At 53.8% G+C, this 20,479-nt stretch overlaps 2 protein-coding genes across 7 annotated transcripts; both read right to left on the bottom strand.

Annotated features, from left to right (window-relative positions):
* Positions 1–8,611: 8,611 nt before the first annotated feature.
* AURKAIP1 (aurora kinase A interacting protein 1) lies at positions 8,612–10,275 on the bottom strand. 2 transcript variants are annotated; one of them, XM_028108130.1, is made up of 4 exons: positions 10,140–10,275; positions 9,631–9,720; positions 8,888–9,330; positions 8,612–8,781 (listed from the first exon to the last, which is right to left on the bottom strand). In XM_028108130.1, exons 2-4 carry the CDS (start codon positions 9,680–9,682, stop codon positions 8,680–8,682), a joined length of 597 nt encoding a protein of 198 aa, XP_027963931.1. In that variant the 5' UTR covers positions 9,683–9,720; positions 10,140–10,275; the 3' UTR covers positions 8,612–8,679. The 2 variants fall into 2 exon arrangements, with proteins under 2 accessions (XP_027963931.1, XP_027963932.1); XM_028108131.2 differs by lacking the exon at positions 10,140–10,275 and adding an exon at positions 9,959–10,055.
* A 1,139-nt stretch (positions 10,276–11,414) lies between these two features.
* On the bottom strand, positions 11,415–20,103 carry CCNL2 (cyclin L2). Of its 5 annotated transcripts, none has more exons than XM_028108277.2 (11): positions 19,782–20,103; positions 19,419–19,493; positions 19,054–19,163; positions 18,090–18,210; positions 17,077–17,141; positions 14,515–14,614; positions 13,976–14,080; positions 13,748–13,889; positions 12,801–12,912; positions 12,624–12,716; positions 11,415–12,443 (listed from the first exon to the last, which is right to left on the bottom strand). In XM_028108277.2, exons 1-11 carry the CDS (start codon positions 20,073–20,075, stop codon positions 12,089–12,091), a joined length of 1,572 nt encoding a protein of 523 aa, XP_027964078.1. In that variant the 5' UTR covers positions 20,076–20,103; the 3' UTR covers positions 11,415–12,088. The 5 variants fall into 5 exon arrangements, with proteins under 5 accessions (XP_027964078.1, XP_027964079.1, XP_027964080.1 ...); XM_028108278.2 differs by having other exon boundaries at positions 12,801–12,909; XM_028108279.2 differs by lacking the exons at positions 19,419–19,493; positions 19,782–20,103 and having other exon boundaries at positions 18,090–18,689; positions 19,054–19,142.
* Positions 20,104–20,479: the final 376 nt, after the last annotated feature.

The following is a 20,479-nucleotide window of genomic DNA, read 5'->3' as shown; positions in this document are numbered from 1 at the left end:
TACAGGTGTTTGGATCATCATCCAAATATAAGGTAAACGTCCACGAGCCCGTACTGATTGAACGAAGGCAGGAGAATCCCAGGTAAAGCAGAACCGTGGTGTGCAGCGTCCCAGCCCCCACCACTCAGCACAGTGCAGATCAGACCTGTGTCTGTGGTCTTCCAGCACTCGTGATTCCGGGGCCAGGAATTCTGGCAGGACAGCTCACCTGTGTCCCACGTGGTACTGGTCAGCGTGGCTCAAGTGGGGCTGGAGTGGCACCTGGGGCCGCAGAGTAGCCATCAGGTGGGCCCTCTCTCCCCAGGGCCCTCTCTCTCTGTGCACATGGCCTCCCCATCCACATGGCCCTCTCCGTCCATGGGCCCCTCCCCTCCACACAACCTCCTGGTACTCAGCAGTCTAGCCCAGGTCTCCTTCCAGCGGTGGAAGCTGCCGCACCCCTAACACCTAGGCTTGGCAGCTTCCACCACACTCAGTGGGTCAGAGCAGGACCCAGCCCTCAAGGGGAGGGGAGACAGACCCCAGCTTTCAATAGGAGGAAAATCAGCAAAATCCTGTTGCCCAGTGTGCACAGGGAAGGGGAGATAATTATGACATCTTCAGAGGTAATACACCACAGGAGGTGAGAGATATGTGGCATCATGAAATGCAAAAGATTCAGAGCACTGAGGTCTATAAGAAGACATCTTTCGGGGCGCCTGGGTGGCTCAGTCGTTAAGCGTCTGCCTTCGGCTCAGGTCATGATCCCAGGGTCCTGGGATCGAGCCCCGCATTGGGCTCCCTGCTCCGCGGGAAGCCTGCTTCCCCCTCTCCCACTCCCCCTGCTTGTGTTCCCTCTCTCGCTGTCTCTCTCTCTGTCAAATAAATAAATAAAATCTTTAAAAAATAAAAAAAGAAGACATCTTTCATGACAGAGAACACTTATTTTAATACAAACATATATGTATGCATTTACATGACCTTAAATATCTTTTGGAAAAACAACTTACCTGGGGCGCCTGGGTGCTTCAGTCGGTTAAGTGTCGGACTCTTGATTTCAGCTCAGGTCATGATCTCAGGGTTGTGAGTTCAAGCCCCATGTCAGGCCCCTGCTGGGTGTGGAGACTACTTTAAAAAAAAAAGAGTTCAAGAAAAATAGCTTACCTGACCCATAAAACCAGACTAGGAAATTTAGTAAAGTTTAAGGGAGCTTTGCATCATCAGTAAATAACCTAATTTTTCCAGACGCTATAACTTCCTATTATCTTATACCCACATAGCTGTTTTAAATCAAAATTATAAAACCAGTCTAATTTGTCCAAGGATTCATCTTGATTAAAAATATTACCTGAGGGGCACCTGGGTGGCTCAGTCGGTGAAGCATCTGCCTTCAGCTCAGGTCATGATCCCAGGGTCCTGGGATCAAGTCCCGCATCGGGCTCCCTGCTCAGCAGGAACCTGCTTCTCCCTCTGCTGCTCCCCCTGCTTGTGCTCTCTCTCTCTGACAAATAAAATCTTAAAAAAAAAAAAATATATATATATATATATGACCTGAACTTTTTTTTTTTAAAGATTTTATTTATTTGAGAGAGAGAGAGAATGAGAGATAGAAAGCACGAGAGGGAAGAGGGTCAGAGGGAGAAGCAGACTCCCCGTTGAGCAGGGAGCCCGATGCGGGACTCGATCCCGGGATGCCAGGATCATGACCTGAGCCGAAGGCAGTCGCTTAACCAACTGAGCCACCCAGGCGCCCTGACCTGAACTTTTTCTAATAGAAATTGTTAAACTCCACATTTTTCAGCCTGACTTTTAAACAACATTGAATTCAGGTTTGCATGAAGTCTTCTTGGCATTACTTGCTCCCTGTATGAATTTACATCTCTTTGCTTCTTACCCAACAATCAACCATTATCCCCGGGGTTTTTTTGTGGGGGGGTGTTTTTAAGCTGCCGATTCTACAAGAAAATGATCTTTTTTTTTTTAAAGATTTTACTTATTCATTTGAGACACATAGGTACAGAGAGAGAGAGAGAGAGAGAGCATGAGCAGGGGGAGAGGCAGAGGGAGAGGGAGAAGCAGGCTCCCTGCTGAGCCAGGAGCCCAACGTGGGGCTCAATTCCAGGACCCTGGACCCTGGGATCATGACCTGAGCCGAAGGCAGATGCTCAACCATCTGAGACACTCAGGCACCCCAAGAAAATGACCTTTCTTAAATGGTGAACATTCCTAAGGCATCAGAAGCTCATTTTTTTTTCCTTTGGAACCGTCATGTTCTCTATTTTAAATCTATACAAGCATGTATTAGTCTACTTAAGCATCAATCTTCAGAGACTTTATAATCTTATACATTATTTTTGATTTCCAGTAAGATAGAAAGTTTTACTAATATGCTCATAAAATATTCCCAGTCATACAAAGAGTCTAATCAATCTCAGGAGAGCTAGACGCCTCGAGTCCTCTCGATCAGTCCTCCAAAGTCACCCAGTGGATCCCAACATGATTTGTGCTTCGACCCAGTGTGGTTAATATTCTCCTGAATATTCACTTAACCAGTGAAAGCCTTCCACGCTGGCTCCTGAGCCCCCTGGCACACCCACAGCAGTCTTCAACAGCTCTTGCCATCTGGTACGAAAAGATACCCTGGCTCTGTACGCTTCCTGCCACGGACCTGGCGTCAGGGTTTGCCAGATTAAATACTGCACAGGACATACTTATAATTAAAATTACTTGTTGCTTATCCAAAATTCCAGTTGAACGAGAGGGCCTGTATTTTTATTCCTCAAGTTGGCAGCTGTTCCTGGAACCAGCCATGTCTCCAAAGCGTCCTGGCTTCCACAACAAGTGGAAAGGGTGCTTTGAGACCATTTCTGGGTGTCTTGGACATTTCTTGCTGCTGCTTTGTAGACCACACTCAAACATAAGTAGACAACCAAGTTCTACCAAAGGAAACCCACTAACATGGACAACAGAGACCAAAGTCAACAAACGGAAAAAAAATCAACTGGGAAGCAGAAACTGGACAGGGGCGACGGGGGCAGCGTGCTCGAGAAAACATGTATCATTAATACCCTCACAGAAGAGATGACATCACACCTGTGAAACATAAACATGGTGAGTGCTATTAAAAATACCCCCCTAAAACACCCAAAAAGCAAAAAGTCTCTTAGAAAATAAAAATGGCATAACATATTTTTAAAAAAATTCATTAAGTGGATTAGAAGAAAATGTGGAAGATGCCAAAGAGATCGGAGGCGGGAGAGGAGAGAAAGCTGATAGCAGGAGCCTCAGAGAGGAGAGAGCGAGGGCGGGCAGGTGACAGCACAGCAGCTCAGGGGGGTTTCCCAGAACTGAAGGTCAGGACTTTCTAGATGGCACCGGGCTCCTCCAGGGTGGGAACAGATCCACACTGAACTATGTCACTGTGAACATCTGCAGCAACGAAGAAAAAGAGAAGCTTCAAGAGAAAAAGTTGGTCGCTTACAAAGGCTCGGACTCAAAATGGGTCCAATTTCCTCAGCAGCAACCCTCAAGCTGGGAGCCAGAGACACGGGAGAAATGTTTGCAGAGTTTTGCCGGAAAGAATTTTCAGGCTAGAATTCTAGAATCAGCCAAACTGCCGACCAAGTCACAGGACACAATATAGACGTCTGCTGATACGCAAGGGCTCACATTCTCTGCGCTGCTTCCTGGGCTGACGGCCTAGTGTCAGGGCTGTGACAGGGCACTGACGGCATCCATCCCCGTCGGCGTCACCGGGGTCGGGGAGGAGGTCCACTGAGACACCCGAAAGCGAGTGCAGCCACTCTTCTCAGACCACAGTCAGTGTAGTGGATCACACATGGTGGTAACAAAATAGAAAGAATGTATCTGAGATTACTGCGCTTCGAAGGGGTTAAGTATTGCTTTTGAAATCTTTCAGTTCTGTGAGGGTAAAATTGCCTCTGGGAAAAGTGGTGTGGTTATTTTTCATCAGCACTACTGAACTACTCAACTGGTCAGGCATACACAGGCATAGCTTCTGTTAAAATACTTTTTTAAAATAAGTTTTAGAGCCAGACAGACTTGTAGCTGAATCATGAATGGTTTTTTACCTACATGATGGCAGGTAAGGTCCCCTCTGGAGGCTGATCATGGATTTGCTGGGAAATGAAGTCACTCCTGTAAGGAACCCAGCACAATGCCTGTGCAGGGAATCCACTCACACACATCAATTAGTCCTTATTCTACCCTCTAGCTCCCGTGCGCCCTTTCTTGGAAAAACATTCCATGAGGGGCACCTGGTGGCTCAGTCAGTTGAGCATCTGCCTCTTGGTTTCCGCTCAGGTCATGATCTCAGGGTCATGGGATCGAGGCCCTGCACTCAGTGGGGAGTCTGCTTGAGATTCCCTCCCTCTGCCCCTCCACTCCCTCGTTCTCTCTCTAATAAATAAATCTTTAAAAAAAGAAAAAAGGGGCGCCTGGGTGAGTCAGTCATTAAGCGTCTGCCTTCGGCTCAGGTCATGATCCCAGGGTCCTGGGATCGAGCCCTACATTGGGCTCCCCCCTTGGCAGGAAGCCTGCTTCTTCCTCTCCCTCTCACTGTGTCTCTCTGTCAAATAAATAAAATCTTAAAAAATAAATAAATAAAATAAAAATAAAAATTTAACTGTAAATACAAAGTAATGCAACCAACAGGACCAAAGTGAATGGGCTCCTCTTGGAGGAGGGGAGGGGCCCAGAGCACATCCCCCCCAGCCCCCCCTTTCTGGGTGCAGAGGGATGGGCCCATGTCTGAGCCCAGAGGATCCTGTGGTTACCTGACCCACCTCAGCTGGGACGGACGGGGGAGGCAGGAGACCCCTGTCCATGCGAGGGTCTTGGTGGCCTCAGAGGCCCCCTCCACCCGCAGCAGATCCTGGAGGTCGGCCAGCTCTGCTCAGCAGGACTCTGGGCTGATCAATTTCCTCCTGGACCGCAGATTGTCCACAGCAGCGTGAGGCCAGCCCGGGGCGGGCAAGGATGTGGGGCACACGGTGCCAGGTCACAGGGCACTCACCCCATGTCCAGTTGTAGCTGAACCCTGTGTTCCCAAATTTACTGGGACAAGCATACTCTACAATTTACACTCTACAAGATGCATGCGCTATTAATGCCACCTGGTCTTGGCCACATTTTGGAGGTTCTCTAGGAGTTGGCACAAGCTTGTGCCCGGCCTGAGGCCTCCCCGCACCTTGGCCTCAGGGAGCCCTGACAGCCCTGCTATCGCCGCCCCCCCCCCACAGCCCCAGAGCCATTCCCCAACCCCACAGGTCACCTGGGAGTGTTCAGCGCTTCTCTCCCCTGTGCATTCAGGAGTGGTCCTCAACATACACGCAGATACACATTGGCCACCACCCCACATCCTAAAGAGAACCCCAAGCCTCCAGACGCTGTTCAGAACCCCCACCCTGCAACCCCCTGGAAGTGTCCAGGTCTCAGCCTAGACTCTAGTCCCAGCCCTAGCACTCAGCTGTCATGTGACCCAATGCCATGGATGAGTTTCCTCCTCCAAATGGCCCTATGAGGCTGAGGTCAGCAGTGGACAGAATTTGATGGGCGCATGAGCTGGCCTCTGGGTGTGCAGCCAGGTGGCGGGGGGTGTCATCCATCGGCCCTCACCCTGAGGCTAACTCCAGACCCAGCTCTGGACTCCTCAGCCCCATCCCACGGGCCACAGCTCAAGAGCCCTTCGAGGGCTTTTCCCACAATTCAGCCCTAGACAGGAAGATTCCCCCACACCCCTGCCCACCCAGGTTCCAGCTTCTCCGTGAGCTCAGCTGGCCGTGGCCAGGCCCGGGGAGCAGGCTTCTTTCTCTAGTCTCTGATCCACTTTGAGGCTCTGTCACCCTCCCCAGCCTGCACACCCCTTGGACAGCAGGGAGTGCAGCCGTTCACAGCTCAGGGTCCCTCTACAGACACATGCTGTGTCCTGCGCATCTGCCATAGGCAGGCCACAACCAGCCCCTCCCAGGACCCAGCATCCAGCCTCAGCATCTTCCCCTGTCTGGAGAGCCTGCCTGACACCTTCCTTGGCCCACTGTATGGCCAGGAACACCCAGGCCAGAAGACACTGGCTGGCACGGAGCAGCAGAGTGACAAGGCACAGGGGCCGAGCTCAGAGACGCCTCCACATTGGGCCCAAGAGGCAGGGCCCCCACCAAGTGCCCAAGAACACCCCCAGGAGCTCTGGCCCTGGCTGGGGCCTCTTCTGGCCAGAACCCAAGTCCTACGCAATGCCAGCAGGGCACTCTGCCACACCCCTCCTGCCTCTGTCCTTTCACTGTGGGGGTGCCCGGGGCCAGCAGGGAAAAGGGGCTGCTCATCCCACAGGCTGGGGGGCAGGGTGGAGGCCCCGTAGGGAAGAGAGAAGGGCGGTTTCTTACAGCCTGGGAGGAACTGCAAGGATAAAAATAAAAGCACCAAAATTGCCTCCTGCAGTCGTGGTTGGGGCCCAGATACACCCAAGCCGCAGGCAGGACGAACTCTGCACAAAGAAGAGAGTGGGGATCAGGCTGCCTCAGGACCAGACTCCACAGGATCAGTGACATCTGGAGCAGAGATCTCAACCGTAGTACCACCAAGGTTTGGGGCAACTTATTTCCAGGTGTCGGCTGCCCTGTGCGTTACGGGGCATTTACAGCTGCATTCCCAGCCTCCACCCACTGTGGTCAGTGGGACCCCCCACCGAGACAGGCAAAAATGTCTCCAGATGTGACCAGGGGCCCTACCTCCAGGGACCCCCCCCAAGCTGGCACCCACCCAGGTGGAAGAAGTTGGAGCAAGGGCCCTGTGGGGCTCCGCCAGCTGACAGCCTCCAGGAGTGTGGGTCTGTGGCTTCCTGCACAGGCCAGCCAGTCATACCTCCCGGAATCACTGCCCAGCCAAGCTCCCGGCCGAGGCTCTGCTTCCAGATGGCAGATCAACTCAGCATCCCATATTGCTCCTCTCAGCTGCCAGGGAAGGGCGGAGTGAGCCGCGGGGCAGCTGCTGCGACAGGACTGGGGGGAGATACAGGAGCAGCTACCCAGCAGCCACGGGCACCGGCCAAGGGCACCGGCGGCAGACAGAGGCCCAGCTGAGAGGCCAGGCAGAGCGGAGGCCTGACTTGGTACTAACAGGTCATGGTCCACTCCACCCCAGGAGGCTCCACCACTGGGCCCTGGCACCTCTGCCCACGCCCCACCCCCAGATGGGGAAACAAAGACCCAGGAAGGATGACTGTGACCCCAGCTGGGGGCCTCCCAGGGCTCCCTGTGCCCTCTCAGGTGACTGGGCTGGCAGGGTGCTCTGACTGTCCTGGTCCTCAGCCCCAACCCCAGGGGCTGCTGGGAGCCCAACTGCTGCCCCCTTGCAGCCGCATGTGGAAGCAGGCCTGCACCCTCAATGGTGTCCCGTCCCCCCACCCAGGTCATGGCCAGTGTCACCCTCCTCCACCACACCCAGCACCTCCATGGGTTATCCCCTGACGGGCAGGGACCCAGACCGGGCCCGTGGTTAGAACTCTGCTTACCTAGTTGGCTGGCTGCCATGCACAGGGCAGGGGCCTGCTTGGCGCACCGAAAGAATGTAGGGTGAGCAACACAATGTGGTCTGTGCCATTCCAAAGAAACTGCTGGGTAACCCCTGCTCCAGCCCTCCCCAAGATCTGCCTGATTTGCAGAGAACTCAAACCCACTCCCAGACACATTTCTGAGACAAGGCAAGAAATCTCCACAGCCTGCTGAGAAGTGCTGTTGCCCTTAACGGGGTGGAGGGGATCAAGGGAGGATACCAGCATCATGAGTGTCTCTACTGGACGGCTCAGGAAAGATGCACCGCTTTTCCTATCCTCTAAGTCAGCCATCAGGGAGCAGGGCAGAGGCTGAGGAGAGTAGCGTCTGCCACATTCATGGCACTCCGACCAAGCTCCCCTGCCTGCAGCTCAGCCCTCGCCAAGCCTGGATGCAATGGTCCACTGGCTCATGCTAAGGCTCCAGGGTTTCTCCAGTTCCATGAACAGCACCACTTTCTCAGCCACCCCAACCCTGCCAGAGCACACCCTTCCAGCCACCCTTTCCTGATTAGCCCCCACTCAGGGTCCCATGAGGTGGCAGAGGCCAAGGAACCCAAAGGAGACCAGGGGTCCCCAGCCCTAGCGGAGCAGGACAGCTCAGAGAGCCACTTGAGGCCCAGGTCTGTGGGGACTGTAGGGCACCATCCATCATCTCTGGGGGCAGAGTCTGCCCCCCCCCAGTTTTCCCCATGAGACCCTCCCTGTCCCCTCTCAGATTTTAATCATATCCCCAAGTCAATCCGGGCACTCCCTAACCCCCCAGCATTGTCCCTTGGTACTTCTGCCATCAGTGTGATTAGAGTCTGCCTCCCGCAGTGAAGTACAAGTGCCTAAAGGGCAGATCTGGGCCTCTGTTTGCAGCTCCTGTAGCATCATACATTCATAAGTAAGGAAGCTGTCATTCCCGTGGACTTGGCACCAGGACAAGGACCCTCTCGGTAAAGGGACCCCGATCTGCACCCTGGGGCCCTTGTGCCTCCTAGAAAACCAGAGGTTGGCACCAGCTCAATCCCAAGATAGCTCACACTAGGCCGCAGAGGGACCAGGTCACCAGGGGACAGCTAAGTTCCTAAACATTTATTACAGTGGGTCATCAGCAGCAACAGGGGTGGGGGAGAGGAGCGCTAGACTCATTTGCCCTTCAAGTAGATCTTGGGGGTCTGCCAGCCTGCAGGGGCTTCCTTCAGGCCTGCCTTCAGCCAGATGCGCCTCAGGTCTCTCTCGAACTTGATCTGCAAGGGCACAGGACGGACCGCTGACTGGTCTGTGGCACAGTCACACATTTTCAGCCACCTTGCCCCACCCTAGGCTGAGAGCCCCCCCCCCCCCCCACCTTACCTGCTTCCGTTTCAGGCGTCCTTCCCGGACCTTCCGCCGCAGGAACCGGGTCCTCTTGATCAGTTTCCGGTACTTGTGATGATTCATCTTCCGCCGGCGAATCTTCAGTACGTTTTTGCACTGCACCCGGGGTGCATCCCAGACCTCCTCCGTCCCCTGCTCAGCCCCTTCCACTTGGCTAGGTGGACACTCATAGAGTTGGGATGGTGCCACGGTCCCTGGGGTCCTGGCATCTAGTCTGGGTAGGAGGTAGTGGGCGGTCAGCCAGCTCTCCAGAGGACTGATGGACATCCTCCTGGGGACCAGCATCTCCTCAAGCTCCAGCTGGAGCCCCTTGCCAGGGACGGAGGCAACTCCACTTGGGCCTGTTGGCTGTGTGCTGTAGCAGGGCCTGCAGGTACGCCCGCCTAGCACCCCTGAGATAGGCCAGGGCAGACTGCAACCTGCAGGAAACAAGACAGCACAGTCACCACCCACGCGGCTCCGCTGGGGCTGAGCGCAGCCAACCCCGCCTCCCCCACTGGGGAGCAGAGCCGTCCTCACGGACTGGATGACCCGCACCTTATCCCAGCCGGAATTCAGGCTCATGTTCTCAGGCCCTGACTTTCCTTTTTGCTACTGGGATGTTTACAAGGAGTTCGTGTGGCCAGCTGCCAGGTGGGGGCCGTTGGGATTACTTACCCCACATTCCTAACCCGAGCGTGCACCCTGCGCATGCCCCTTGCCCCCACGGGGCCTCTTACCTGCCCGAGGAGCAGCCTTCAGCAGCCGAGAAGACAGGCGCACCAGGAACATGGTCTGTGGGTGGTGGCGGCCCCAGGTGCTCAGAGTGGCTGCAATACAGGTGCGCGTGGCGGTCACGCGGGAGTGGCCGGGGGGCGCGTGCAGCAGCCCCGGGGAGGCCAGGACTCCCACAGCCCATCACCCTCATCACCTTCTCCCACCACACAGGGCTCCCTCCCTCAAGCGACCAGACCGAGGCGCGAGCCCCTCGTCCGCCGCTCCGCGGCTGCGCCCCTCTGAGCAGTCGCCCACCCCTCCCCGAGCCTCAGCTCCAGCCCGGGGACCCACCACCGGGGCGGAGCGGACGCCCGAAGGCGCGGAAGGTCGGGACTGGCGCACGGCAGCCGCGGCTCCCAGGCCCCGCGGGGACGGTCCCCGTCCGGCCCCAGCCTCACCCGACCGCCGTCCCCCTGCAGCCGCGGCCTCCCGCCGACCCTCCCCAGACCTAAGCCGGGTGACTCTAACTGACCACTCTGCCGCCCAGTTTAGGCACTTCCGGTCCGTCCGCAAACCGGCCCCCAGTCCCGCGTGCGGCCGCCCGGCGGTACCCACTCCCGGCGCCCCCTGGCGCCCTCGCGGCGTCCGACTCTGCGTCGGCGCAGGTCCCGCCGGGCGCAGAAAGCAGCCGTTTCCGGCCAGAGGAGCGGCCTACCCCGCCCACAGCCCGCAGGCTCGGCCCCTCCCTCACGGCGGCGAGAAAACTACACTTCCCACAATCCTAAGGGATGCCCTCGACTTCACATCACGTCCCGACCAACCAGCGGCCAGTCGTCCACGGCGGGCGGAAGTGGCCTGAGCCCAGCGGCGGAAATAGTGTTCTCGGGGCGGCGGTAGCGGCCGGGGCCCTTATGTCCACGGCGGCTGGGCAGGAGTCCCGCAGGAGGCGCGGGGGTGCGTGAACACGGCGCCCTTGAAGGGCGACGAGCTCCCAGCCTCCGCCTGTGTGCGCGCGCAACTCCCGGAAGCCAGCAGCACCTCGGTCTGGCTGAGGTCGGCAAGGACAGCGGACCCTCTGCCCCGCGGCCCTCCCGGAGGTGCCGCTCGCTCGGCTTCCCAAGCGGCGAGGCCTCTGAGGTGCCTGCGAGCCCCGGGGCCCCAGCTCCTGCCCCGCCGCGCACACAGCCGCCGGCCTGCGCCGACCCAGCACCCGCTCCCAGGGGCGCCCGCTCCCAGGGGCGCCCGCTCCCAGGGGCGCCCGCTCCCAGGGGCGCCCGCTCCCAGGGGCGCCCGCTCCCAGGGGCGCCCGCTCCCAGGGGCGCCCGCTCCCAGGGGCGCCCGCTCCCAGGGGCGCCCGCTCCCAGGGGCGCCCGCTCCCAGGGGCGCCCGCTCCCAGGGGCGCCCGCTCCCAGGGGCGCCCGCTCCCAGGGGCGCCCGCTCCCAGGGGCGCCCGCTCCCAGGGGCGCCCGCTCCCAGGGGCGCCCGCTCCCAGGGGCGCCCGCTCCCAGGGGCGCCCGCCCCCGAGCGCCGGCGCCGCAGCTGCCTTCCCGCGAGCCGCCAGCCCGCCACACCCGGCTGCCCCCCAGACCCACTCGGTCCTTTCCCCGCCACCCCCCCCCCCGCCCCCGCAGGGAGCCGCCTGCGTCAGAGCACGGACGGCCCAGGCTCCCCGCCAGCCGGCCGCACGGAGCTCGATGCGAAAGCCAGCACCTGGGCGAGCCAGAGCCAGCCGTGCAGACGGCCCACTGGAAAGGGGGCTGCGGGCCGTGCAGAACGACAAACTACACATTCTGGAACGTTCCAAATGTCCTGAGTAGAGAGAATTGTGTTTATTTAACCACGTAAAATGCATATATAGGAAACTTCTCTATTTGGGAGCTGGTGGCCTGCACTCAGCATCGCACAGATAAAAATATACGACTTTCAACACAGATCTAAATACCTTCACATTTTAAAAATCAGAATTCTCTACACAAGTTTTAAGCCGACAGAATTCAAGTTCTGAATTTTCATATATAGCTTTAACTTGTATTAAACACATGTTTATTTACAGGGCGAATAGAGAATAAGGGGCTATTAAGGCCATTTTCTCATTGTGAAACACTGCAAAATATGTACATAAGTACAACCTAATATAGGCAAAGGTTCTAAAAGTCATTTTCTTGGTTTGACGTAATTGAGTATCGGTACGGGAGTAAGGACGGCCTGTCGTTAGCACCAAGCCGCCCCGCAAGGACGTACACACCTGCTTCCACGCCCAGCCGCACAGGGCTGCTGCGGAGGTGGGCCCCGTGCTGGCACGAGTGTGCGCTGCGCCCAGGCCGGCCTAAAGGGCACCTCACCGGCCTCTTGAGCCCATCTCCAAATTCATCACAAGGTCCAGAGTCAACAGCCATTTCCAAAAAGAGTTGCACCACGGGGCCAGTCATGCCACGGGTGCACACCGAGGGGCAAAGGGCAGCACTCTGGGAGCCCAGCGCCTCACCTCCGATGCCTGCTGTGCCCAGGGTGATCCCGCTCGTAGCGATGGCTTGTTCGCTCATACGACCGAGAACGCTCCCTTCGCTGATCTCTATAGTAATGACTTTTTTTCTTGTATTTCCCGGAACTATCTGCCCGCTCCCGTGAGCGGCTTCGAGACCGAGAGGAGCTCCGACTCCGGGACTTGTGTGGCTTCTGGGTGGGGTACTTGCAGTCCTTAGACTTCCGGTAGCTCCTCACCTTGGAGCTTTTGTAGGGAGCACCTCTGTGTGCCTGTCTCGGAGGGGAGTCACTCCTGCTCCGTGAGCGGCTCTGCGACTTGGACCCACCAGACGTGGAGCCGCTGTCACTTTTTCTGTGAGGAAGGACAGCACCACCAAACAGGTGACCACTCACCCAACCCCCTCAGGGTCAGGAATGACTTTCCTGTGAGGGGCAGCCACATCACCAATAGCCACCCTGGGGAAAATATCCCTTGCCAGGTGCAGCCCCCGCCCCGCCCCCCCCCCCCCCATGAGCCCTGAGCAGCACATACCTCCTCTTAGGAGAAGCAGATCGTGATGGGGACCTTGAGTAGCTCTGCTCACGACTCCCGCTCCGACTTCGACTCCCTCGCCCCTTTGGCAAGCTGAGAATAAATGGTGGGAGCAATTACAGGCTTCAAGTCTCTCCAGCCAACCCCAAAGGCCTGCTGGGGCGCTTGGGTACTCACCCATTCACCGGGCTGTCAGCCTTAACTTTCTTCACACCCTCCATTTTCCTCTTGGCGTTCTTCACGGAGAGCGGGGAAGGCTTGTTTCCTTTACCTTCTTTAGGGGATTCTGCTAGAATCAAATACAAGAAGTTAAAACCTGACCGCCAGGAAAACTGTTCTGATAGAAAACACATTAGCAGAGCAAGACAATACCACTTCTGTGGGACTTACGGAGACTCCCTGTTCCCAGCCTGGGACTCAGAACCTAAACATGCACCCGAAAGACACAGAAAAGCCACCTGTCTCACTTGCCTTCTCTCAGGGGACTGGGGATGTGCATCATGCTTAACTCTAATATGACCCAAAAAACACAATCTACTACGCCAGATTTATAAAATTTTCATCAGAAAACAAACTAATTAGGTGAGCTGGGTTAAAAAAAAAAAAAAAAAAAAGACATTTTGAAAAGCTTGTCCACGTCCCTAACGAAAATATAAAAACCAACAGGCTCAGTTGGTGGAGTATGCAGTTCTTGATCTCAGGGTTTTAAGTTTGAGTTCCACATTGGGTGTAGAGACTACTTAAAACATTGGGGCGCCTGGGTGGTGCAGTCGGTTAAGCGTCTGCCTTCAGCTAGGGTCATGATCTCGGGGGTCGTGGTATCAAGCCCCGTGTTGGGCTCCCTGCTCGGCGGGGTATCTGCTGCTCCCTCTCCCTCCGCCCCTCCTCCCCACCCCACTTGTGCACACTCGAGCGCATGCTCGCTCTCTCTCAAATGAATAAATAAAATCTTAGAAAGGGAAAGAAAACACAAAAACGATGAAAACTCCTTTAGGAGTGACCTTCTCACTTCAAAAATCAACAAATGTCTGCTGGGGACCCTGGTGCCTGCAGGGAGCTCAGGCCAGCAGCAGACACAGTTCCAAGAGAAATGTGGAGGAAAGGAGGGCCACCCTCACACTCACCCAGCTTGGGGGCAGGTGAGAACCCTGAAGTGCTGTCCAGAACCTGGGTGCCAGCAGGCAGCAGACCCTTAGCTTGTGCCTTGGCCTCTTCAATGGCGTGCCTTCTCTTCTCAACTTCACTTTCAAGGTGTGTCAGATCAACCTATGGGAGTCAGAATCCGAAGAAATTCAGGACCAGATGCTTCTAGTTAAACACAAATGCATATATTACATGAAAAAACATAGAACCTTTTTCCGAGTATAAAGCTGCAGGATTTTTAAGCAGATTTCCTGAATTTCGTCTTCAGTTGCTCCAAACAAAAGAAACCAATGGGGACGATTGGGCAAAGGGATCTGTAAACACAAATACCATCACTGTCAATACTTTCTTTTTTGGCCAACAAGGTTCTATTTATTTATTTATTTATTTATTTATTTATTTATTAAGACTTTATTTATTTACTTGAGAGAGAGAATGAGAGATAGAGAGGACGAGAGGGAAGAGGGTCAGAGGGAGAAGCAGACTCCCCGCCGAGCAGGGAGCCCGATGTGGGACTCGATCCCGGGACTCCAGGACCATGACCTGAGCTGAAGGCAGTCGCTGAACCGACTGAGCCACCCAGGCGCCCCGGCCAACAAGATTCTTAGGGCAATAAAAAACAAGCCTTGCTGGTCACCAAGAGACAGGCTTTTTATTGGCATCGATAAGCATAATCTGAAGACCACCACACAGAAGTTTACTGGAGAAAGAAGGAGACCAGGAACCCCTGTGGTGGCGCAACACTGACCTCCAGTGTCCGGGCAGCAAGATAAATGCAGGCACAGGCGATGCTCTCAGGCTGGAACCTTACGAAGACATCTGTGCGAAGGCTGTCATTCATGTAATTCCTGAAAACCAAATGCAGGAAAGACTGCAACGCTCCGGGCACCCCCAGGATACCCGTGTGCATCATCTAGATACGATCACTACTCTACACAGTCTACTCCTAGGCTTAGAGCTACACAGTCCTGTGAGGCTCAGGATTCCTGGAGAGACATTCTAGCTGCTTTTTGTGAGTACAGGACAGGAAAACAGGGAAATTACTGGAAAAAAAAATCTAAAAAGCTGGCTGAATGTCAGACAACACATGTTGCTATGAAAGAGAACCGACTTTAACTTTACTTTTCCCTCAACTTCTGGCTGTTCTCGTGCAAAGCACAATGCCTCAGAGAGAAAATGTCTACTGTAGTGGTTGAAATGTACTTGATGAAAGAAATCTAAATGCTCAAAATCCATAGTGCAGAGAAACATGCAAACTCAAACGAATGGGCTGAGCAGGCAGCCTGCGAGGGCTCTTCTGAGACAACGCGTCCTCTTGCATCCCTTTTCCTCGAAGAGGTGCTCAGGGCCTGGCCCTTCTCCTTCCATGAGGGAGTCCACTTGGAAAGGGAAAACACCCCTGGGCGCATGGGAACATCATGCAGAGGAAGGCTCAATGCCCAAAGGGAAGTCCTCTTCTCAGGCATATCAAAGAACCGTTTCCAAATTGTCCCATTTCAATAACGAGTCTTAAAATGAACATTCATAAAATCAGACAAAAGCAACAAAACACTACAAGTTTCATCATAATCAATACATTTAAAAAACATTATTGTACTTTAAAAGATATAAAAATACAAAACATTTGCATTTTTTAAAAGTTTAAGGGTTTTAAAACTGGCTACGTTTTCAACATTTTCCTTTAGATATTATTTATCTAGGATTTAATAGACCAAAATCAGGATCTCATATTAATATATTTCACCAATATGGCATAAAACAGATTCCATGAGAAAACAGTCGAATAAATGATACATTTGCTGTTCCTAACATACCCCACTATGGCAACCCTTAGTCAGGCCACACCCACAGGGTAGCCAAGTCCTGCTGTGTGATTTGACTAATACACCCCCACCCCAACCCTGGTAACTTTGTCTTAAACCCTGGAGAAGGTGACACACAAACCCACTCAGATTTCTCAGTGATATATTCAACATATGCCAACTGTGGCACCTGGCTCTGGAAGCTCTTGCTCCAGGCATCAAGAGATAATCAAGGAAAAGACCTACATAATGGCACCAAGGCCATAGGTCTCACAGCATTGCAAGCGAACAGTTCAAACACTTCATAAACATAAACATCAGTAACTTTTTTAGTTCTAATAAATTTTCAGTACTCAAATAGTGAGAACATTACTCTATTAACTTTTAAATCCTAAAAACAAATGAAGTCCTTGAAATGTATATTTAAACTTATTGCTTATCTAAGTTACAATATAAAAAGTGTCCATGAAATAATTTAAAGATGCACACCTTTTACTAGAACGTGTCAACACTTAGCTGCTGAAAAGAGCAACTTTAGGACTTCCAGGAATAATGACATAATCCCATACTGAAGTCTGAATTCCCATCAGCCAATTCTTACAGGTTTCCATAGAAATATTTTTTTAGGAGAAAGGTACTGCATCTTTATTGCACAGGTACAGCAGTTTCAAAGGGACAAAATTCAAGTCAAGACAGTGAACTCTAATCAATACAATTACCAAGCACGACAGGGTTAACAAGAAGCACCACCGTCAGAGAACCACAGCAGCAGTCGGCCAGCACTATACTATCGTGCGCATACCACCATCTAGAGCCAGCCTTCGGTGGAGAGCCTGCACTGGATTGGCTGAGGACGGCCGCTGTCCCTGCACCAAAGCGCTTGGACAGTAGAGGAGAAGTCTTAGTCACTTACCCTCAGAGGCTACCCTTTGATTGAAAGAGTACAGAAAAGAAAAGTCAAAATAGGTTCTCTATTAGATATGGCATAGCACCAGACAATTCAGGCAGCAAAAATATGACCCTTACAGACTTAACTCCGTGGAAAAAAATTCACAAAGCACCCAGCACTATTACTTCAGACTTCATTTCTAACATAGGCATTGTTTAAAATCAGTCCCAGAAAAACTTTACCCTAACCCTCTTTCTCCCACAGGATCCTCTCTAATAAGAGGCAGTTAGAAGCAACTTCCAAGGAGACATAAGACCACTACATCGACGCTGGCACCTGTGGGAAAGATCCCGATGTGCCAAGTCACCAACCCTCAAAGGGAAGCCCAGTGAACGCTCTCCTGGAAGGCCGGGGGAGGGTGTGGGCCACCTTACCGTTACACTAGTGCCTGATATTTTGGGAGGCTGGTTAGAATCTACACAGCAGGAACACTGGGCACTCAGACAACTCCAGCCCACAACCAAGTCATGGGACTGACTACCCACTGCCCAAGTGCCTCAAATCAACATATTCCTGCACTGCCCTTGCTGGTCTCATAAAACAAGGAAGGTCAACTCACCATGAGGTCTGGACCAGGTGCTGGTTACGCTCACACTCTAACACCTGAAGGTACATAACGATTATCTGGAAGATACAGGTCAGCCAGTTATTACCGAGAACCCTGAGAACCCACAATTCAGATCTTGAGAGCATCCATGCAGTAAATATGAGCCTCATGCTAGATCCCAGGGGTGGCTCCTGGTCATATGCCCGGTGCACAGCTCAGCTGGAGGGGAGTTTTTGCTGACAGGCCCCGCTACCTGCTTTCGAACCCAGGCTGCACCCACCGCAAAGGCAGCTGCATCTTTCAGGGCCATCACAAGGCTGATTCTCATTCTCATCTTCAACATAGTTTCCACCAGTGAGATCAGCTTGTCCTAAACATCTCTGTACCCTAGTCACCACTTTACACAAAACATGGTGTGAAAATACTTTCAGCAAATGAAAAAAAAGTCTAAAATCTATGGTAACTTATCAGGAATTTGAATTAATGCCAGAAAGTCAAACAAGCAAGAGACCCATCAATAAAAAGAGAATAAAGGAAAGACGCAAACTACGATCTTTTTTTTTTTTTTTTAAAGAAATTTATGCGTCTCATATAAGGTTCCCATGGTACTGTATGGCAGCCACGCTCAACTGTCATGCGCTGCAAAGCTGCTTTAGTTCATTTCCAAATAAAGGGTTCAGAATCCTTCCAATTCCCCACTGGAGAAAATAAAGCTATCACTAAAACAACTTTAGAAAATGAGCTGTTGAGAAAGAAAAACATAAACTAACAGATACCATTTTTACAAATTCACTATTTTTTTTGAAAGCTCAAACTTAAAAAATAACCAACCATTCCAAAACTCTTGAAAACATAAAATTAACAGGTAGTATAAAGACGACTAACAAATAAGAAATTATTTTCAGATTTTAGATATAAACTGGAAAAACAAATCAGGAACACATTTACTCTTCTTCAGAGTTTTCAATCTTGGTGAGAACGGAGCAGTCAGGTGGGCTCCCGTGGCAGCTGGGCCACATACCCACCTTGTGAGGGTGCTTCACGTGGACACAGAAACCCAGCTCTTTGAGAACTCGTCTTTCTGCCTTTATAATTTGATTCTTTAAGTTAACATAATCTTGATCCAATAGTAGAGGCACAGGTTTCCTACACAGACAAAGCACATGTCCACATAAGGGTCAAATAAAACAATGTCTCTCAAATCCCAATTACCTCCAAATGGTGAAAATCCACTGTAAACACCGCAATACAGATGTAGCCTTTAACAAAACCAGAGGATCTTCCTCAAACCCCAGTGCTAACCTGCTTATCACTTCTCAATAATATTCTCTTTTCCTTCCAAACAGTTCTCTGATGCACAACGAACACAGAGCAGATTTCAAAATCCCATCACACAAGTACTAACCGCACATTACCTGGCTCAAAACAAAAGTTTATGTGTTATGGGTGAATGGAAAACCAAAGAACCAATGGGAGCAGAACATTTAAACAGCCTGAGGCTCGATTTTCCAAAGGACCGTCCACTTGAGGAGCATAAAGTCTGGGTTGTCCAGGCAGTGGTTCTCAACCAGGGCACAATTTTGCTATCCCAGGGCCAGGTGTGGAGACGTTTTTGGCTGTCATAACTGAGAGATGAACCGTTAGCATCTAGTCTATAGAGACCAAGGATACTGCTCAACATCCTACAATGCACAAGACAGCCCTCACAACAAAGAATCATCCAGCCCAAAATGTCAACAGTGCGGAGATTGCAAACCCAGCTCTAGAACATTCAGCGACAGGCATGGGCAAACAGGGAGACCAATGTCGACAAAACCACAGCCACAGTTCCCTGCCCTTTTTACTATGATCCCTTCACTCACTGAACAGCACCTGCTGGGTACCTCCCGGGCAGCAGGCCCTCTCCTGGACACAAGCTTAACGCTTCACACCCCGAGTTTTGTTTCAGAAACGTCTGTGGAACTTAACCATAGAAACAAGGAGACTCACTTTTTCTCTCTCAGATGCCGAAGGCGATGAAACACATTGATGACGTCCCGGATCCGTCTTGGAGCCTCCTCTATTTTGGAGGCCAGGTGAACGCAAGCCATTGACACATGCTGAAATGCAAGCATTGCAACACACACATGTGTTCCTTCCACTCACCACGGTCTCCAACGGCTCAAGAAGAGAGATGAAGAGTGAAGACCAGGGAGCAGGGGCACCCAAGGAAAAAGCCACTGTGGGGAAACCACCCTGCGTCCAGGGGGCGGGGATCCCAATCCCGCAAGTACAGCACTCCAAGCCGCAAAACAACAAACCCGGGTTTCCCCGCCACACGCTTCTGCGCGAGGTTAATGCGAGAAAGCGCTCACCTCCATGGAATGCTTCACAAAAGACTTGGTGTAGAAAAACCGCTGGAACAGCACCTGCCCGGTAGCCATAGCCACCTGGAAAAGACAAGCGTTCCCATCACTTCTAGAAGCACCGTTCGCACTGAAGTCGCTTGTTTCGTGCAACCGACACAGACCCAGACACTGAAACGTTCTGCAAGTCCACAAAGGCTCTTCGCGTCCCGCCGCCTCGCGTCCCGCCTCGCCCCCGAAGGACAGCAGCGATGAAACGCGGGGCCGGGGCCGGCGCTGGGCCCGGCCCCGCCGCCAACAAAGGGCCCGGCCGCCTCCCCCGGCGCCGGCGCGGCGGTTACCTCGGCCCGAGGCTCGCGGCCGCGCCCTCACCTGCGGCAGGCGGAGCAGGATGCCGGCCGCCTGGATGAGCTCGCAGCCCACCACGCGGAGATCGGTCTCCGTATCGGTGTCGAGGCCACTCGACATGGACGGCGTGAAGCGCAGCTTGTCGTCAGGCAGGAGGCAGTTCTCCAAGGTGATGAGCACCCCGGAGTACAGCCGGTCCCCGATCAACATCCCCTGTGACCCGGGGGCTGCGCTGCCCGAGCCCGGGGTACAGGCCGCTGCGGCGGGGGCCGCCGGCCCCGGAGCGCCGGCCGCGACCGTCGCCGCCGCCGCCGCCATTTTGTGCCGCCGACTCCCCTTCGGGCTCCTTCCCGGCAGGGCGGCTCCTCGCGACGCACTACGACCGCGACCGCCCCGCCCCCCCGCGTATCATTGGCTCGGTCTGCGGGCGACCCGGCGCCGCCTTGCCGCGATTGGCTGGGCGACCTACCCGTCAGCGTTGCGGCCGACGTCGACGCCGTAGCCCAGCGCGGACGGAGGGGGGGGGGGCTCGTTACCCAGAGAGCCCCGCGGCCCCCGGGTGAGCCCGAGGGCCACAGCCCGACCCGGAAGCACTACCGCGGGTGCCGGCCCCCGGCGCGGCCGCGCTTTCCGCACAGAGATCCGGCAGCGGGTGGAGCTCCCGCCCCGCAACCCCGGCCTGCCCTGAGGGGGTCCGCGAGGGTGCGTGCGGGCGCGTGGGT

Source organism: Eumetopias jubatus, unplaced genomic scaffold (genome assembly GCF_037043125.1).
Source record: "Eumetopias jubatus isolate StellerSeaLion01/CBP00866 unplaced genomic scaffold, mEumJub1_p1.0 scaffold_4, whole genome shotgun sequence".
Lineage (NCBI taxonomy): Eukaryota > Metazoa > Chordata > Mammalia > Carnivora > Otariidae > Eumetopias > Eumetopias jubatus.
This window is presented reverse-complemented; position numbering and strand designations above follow the sequence as displayed.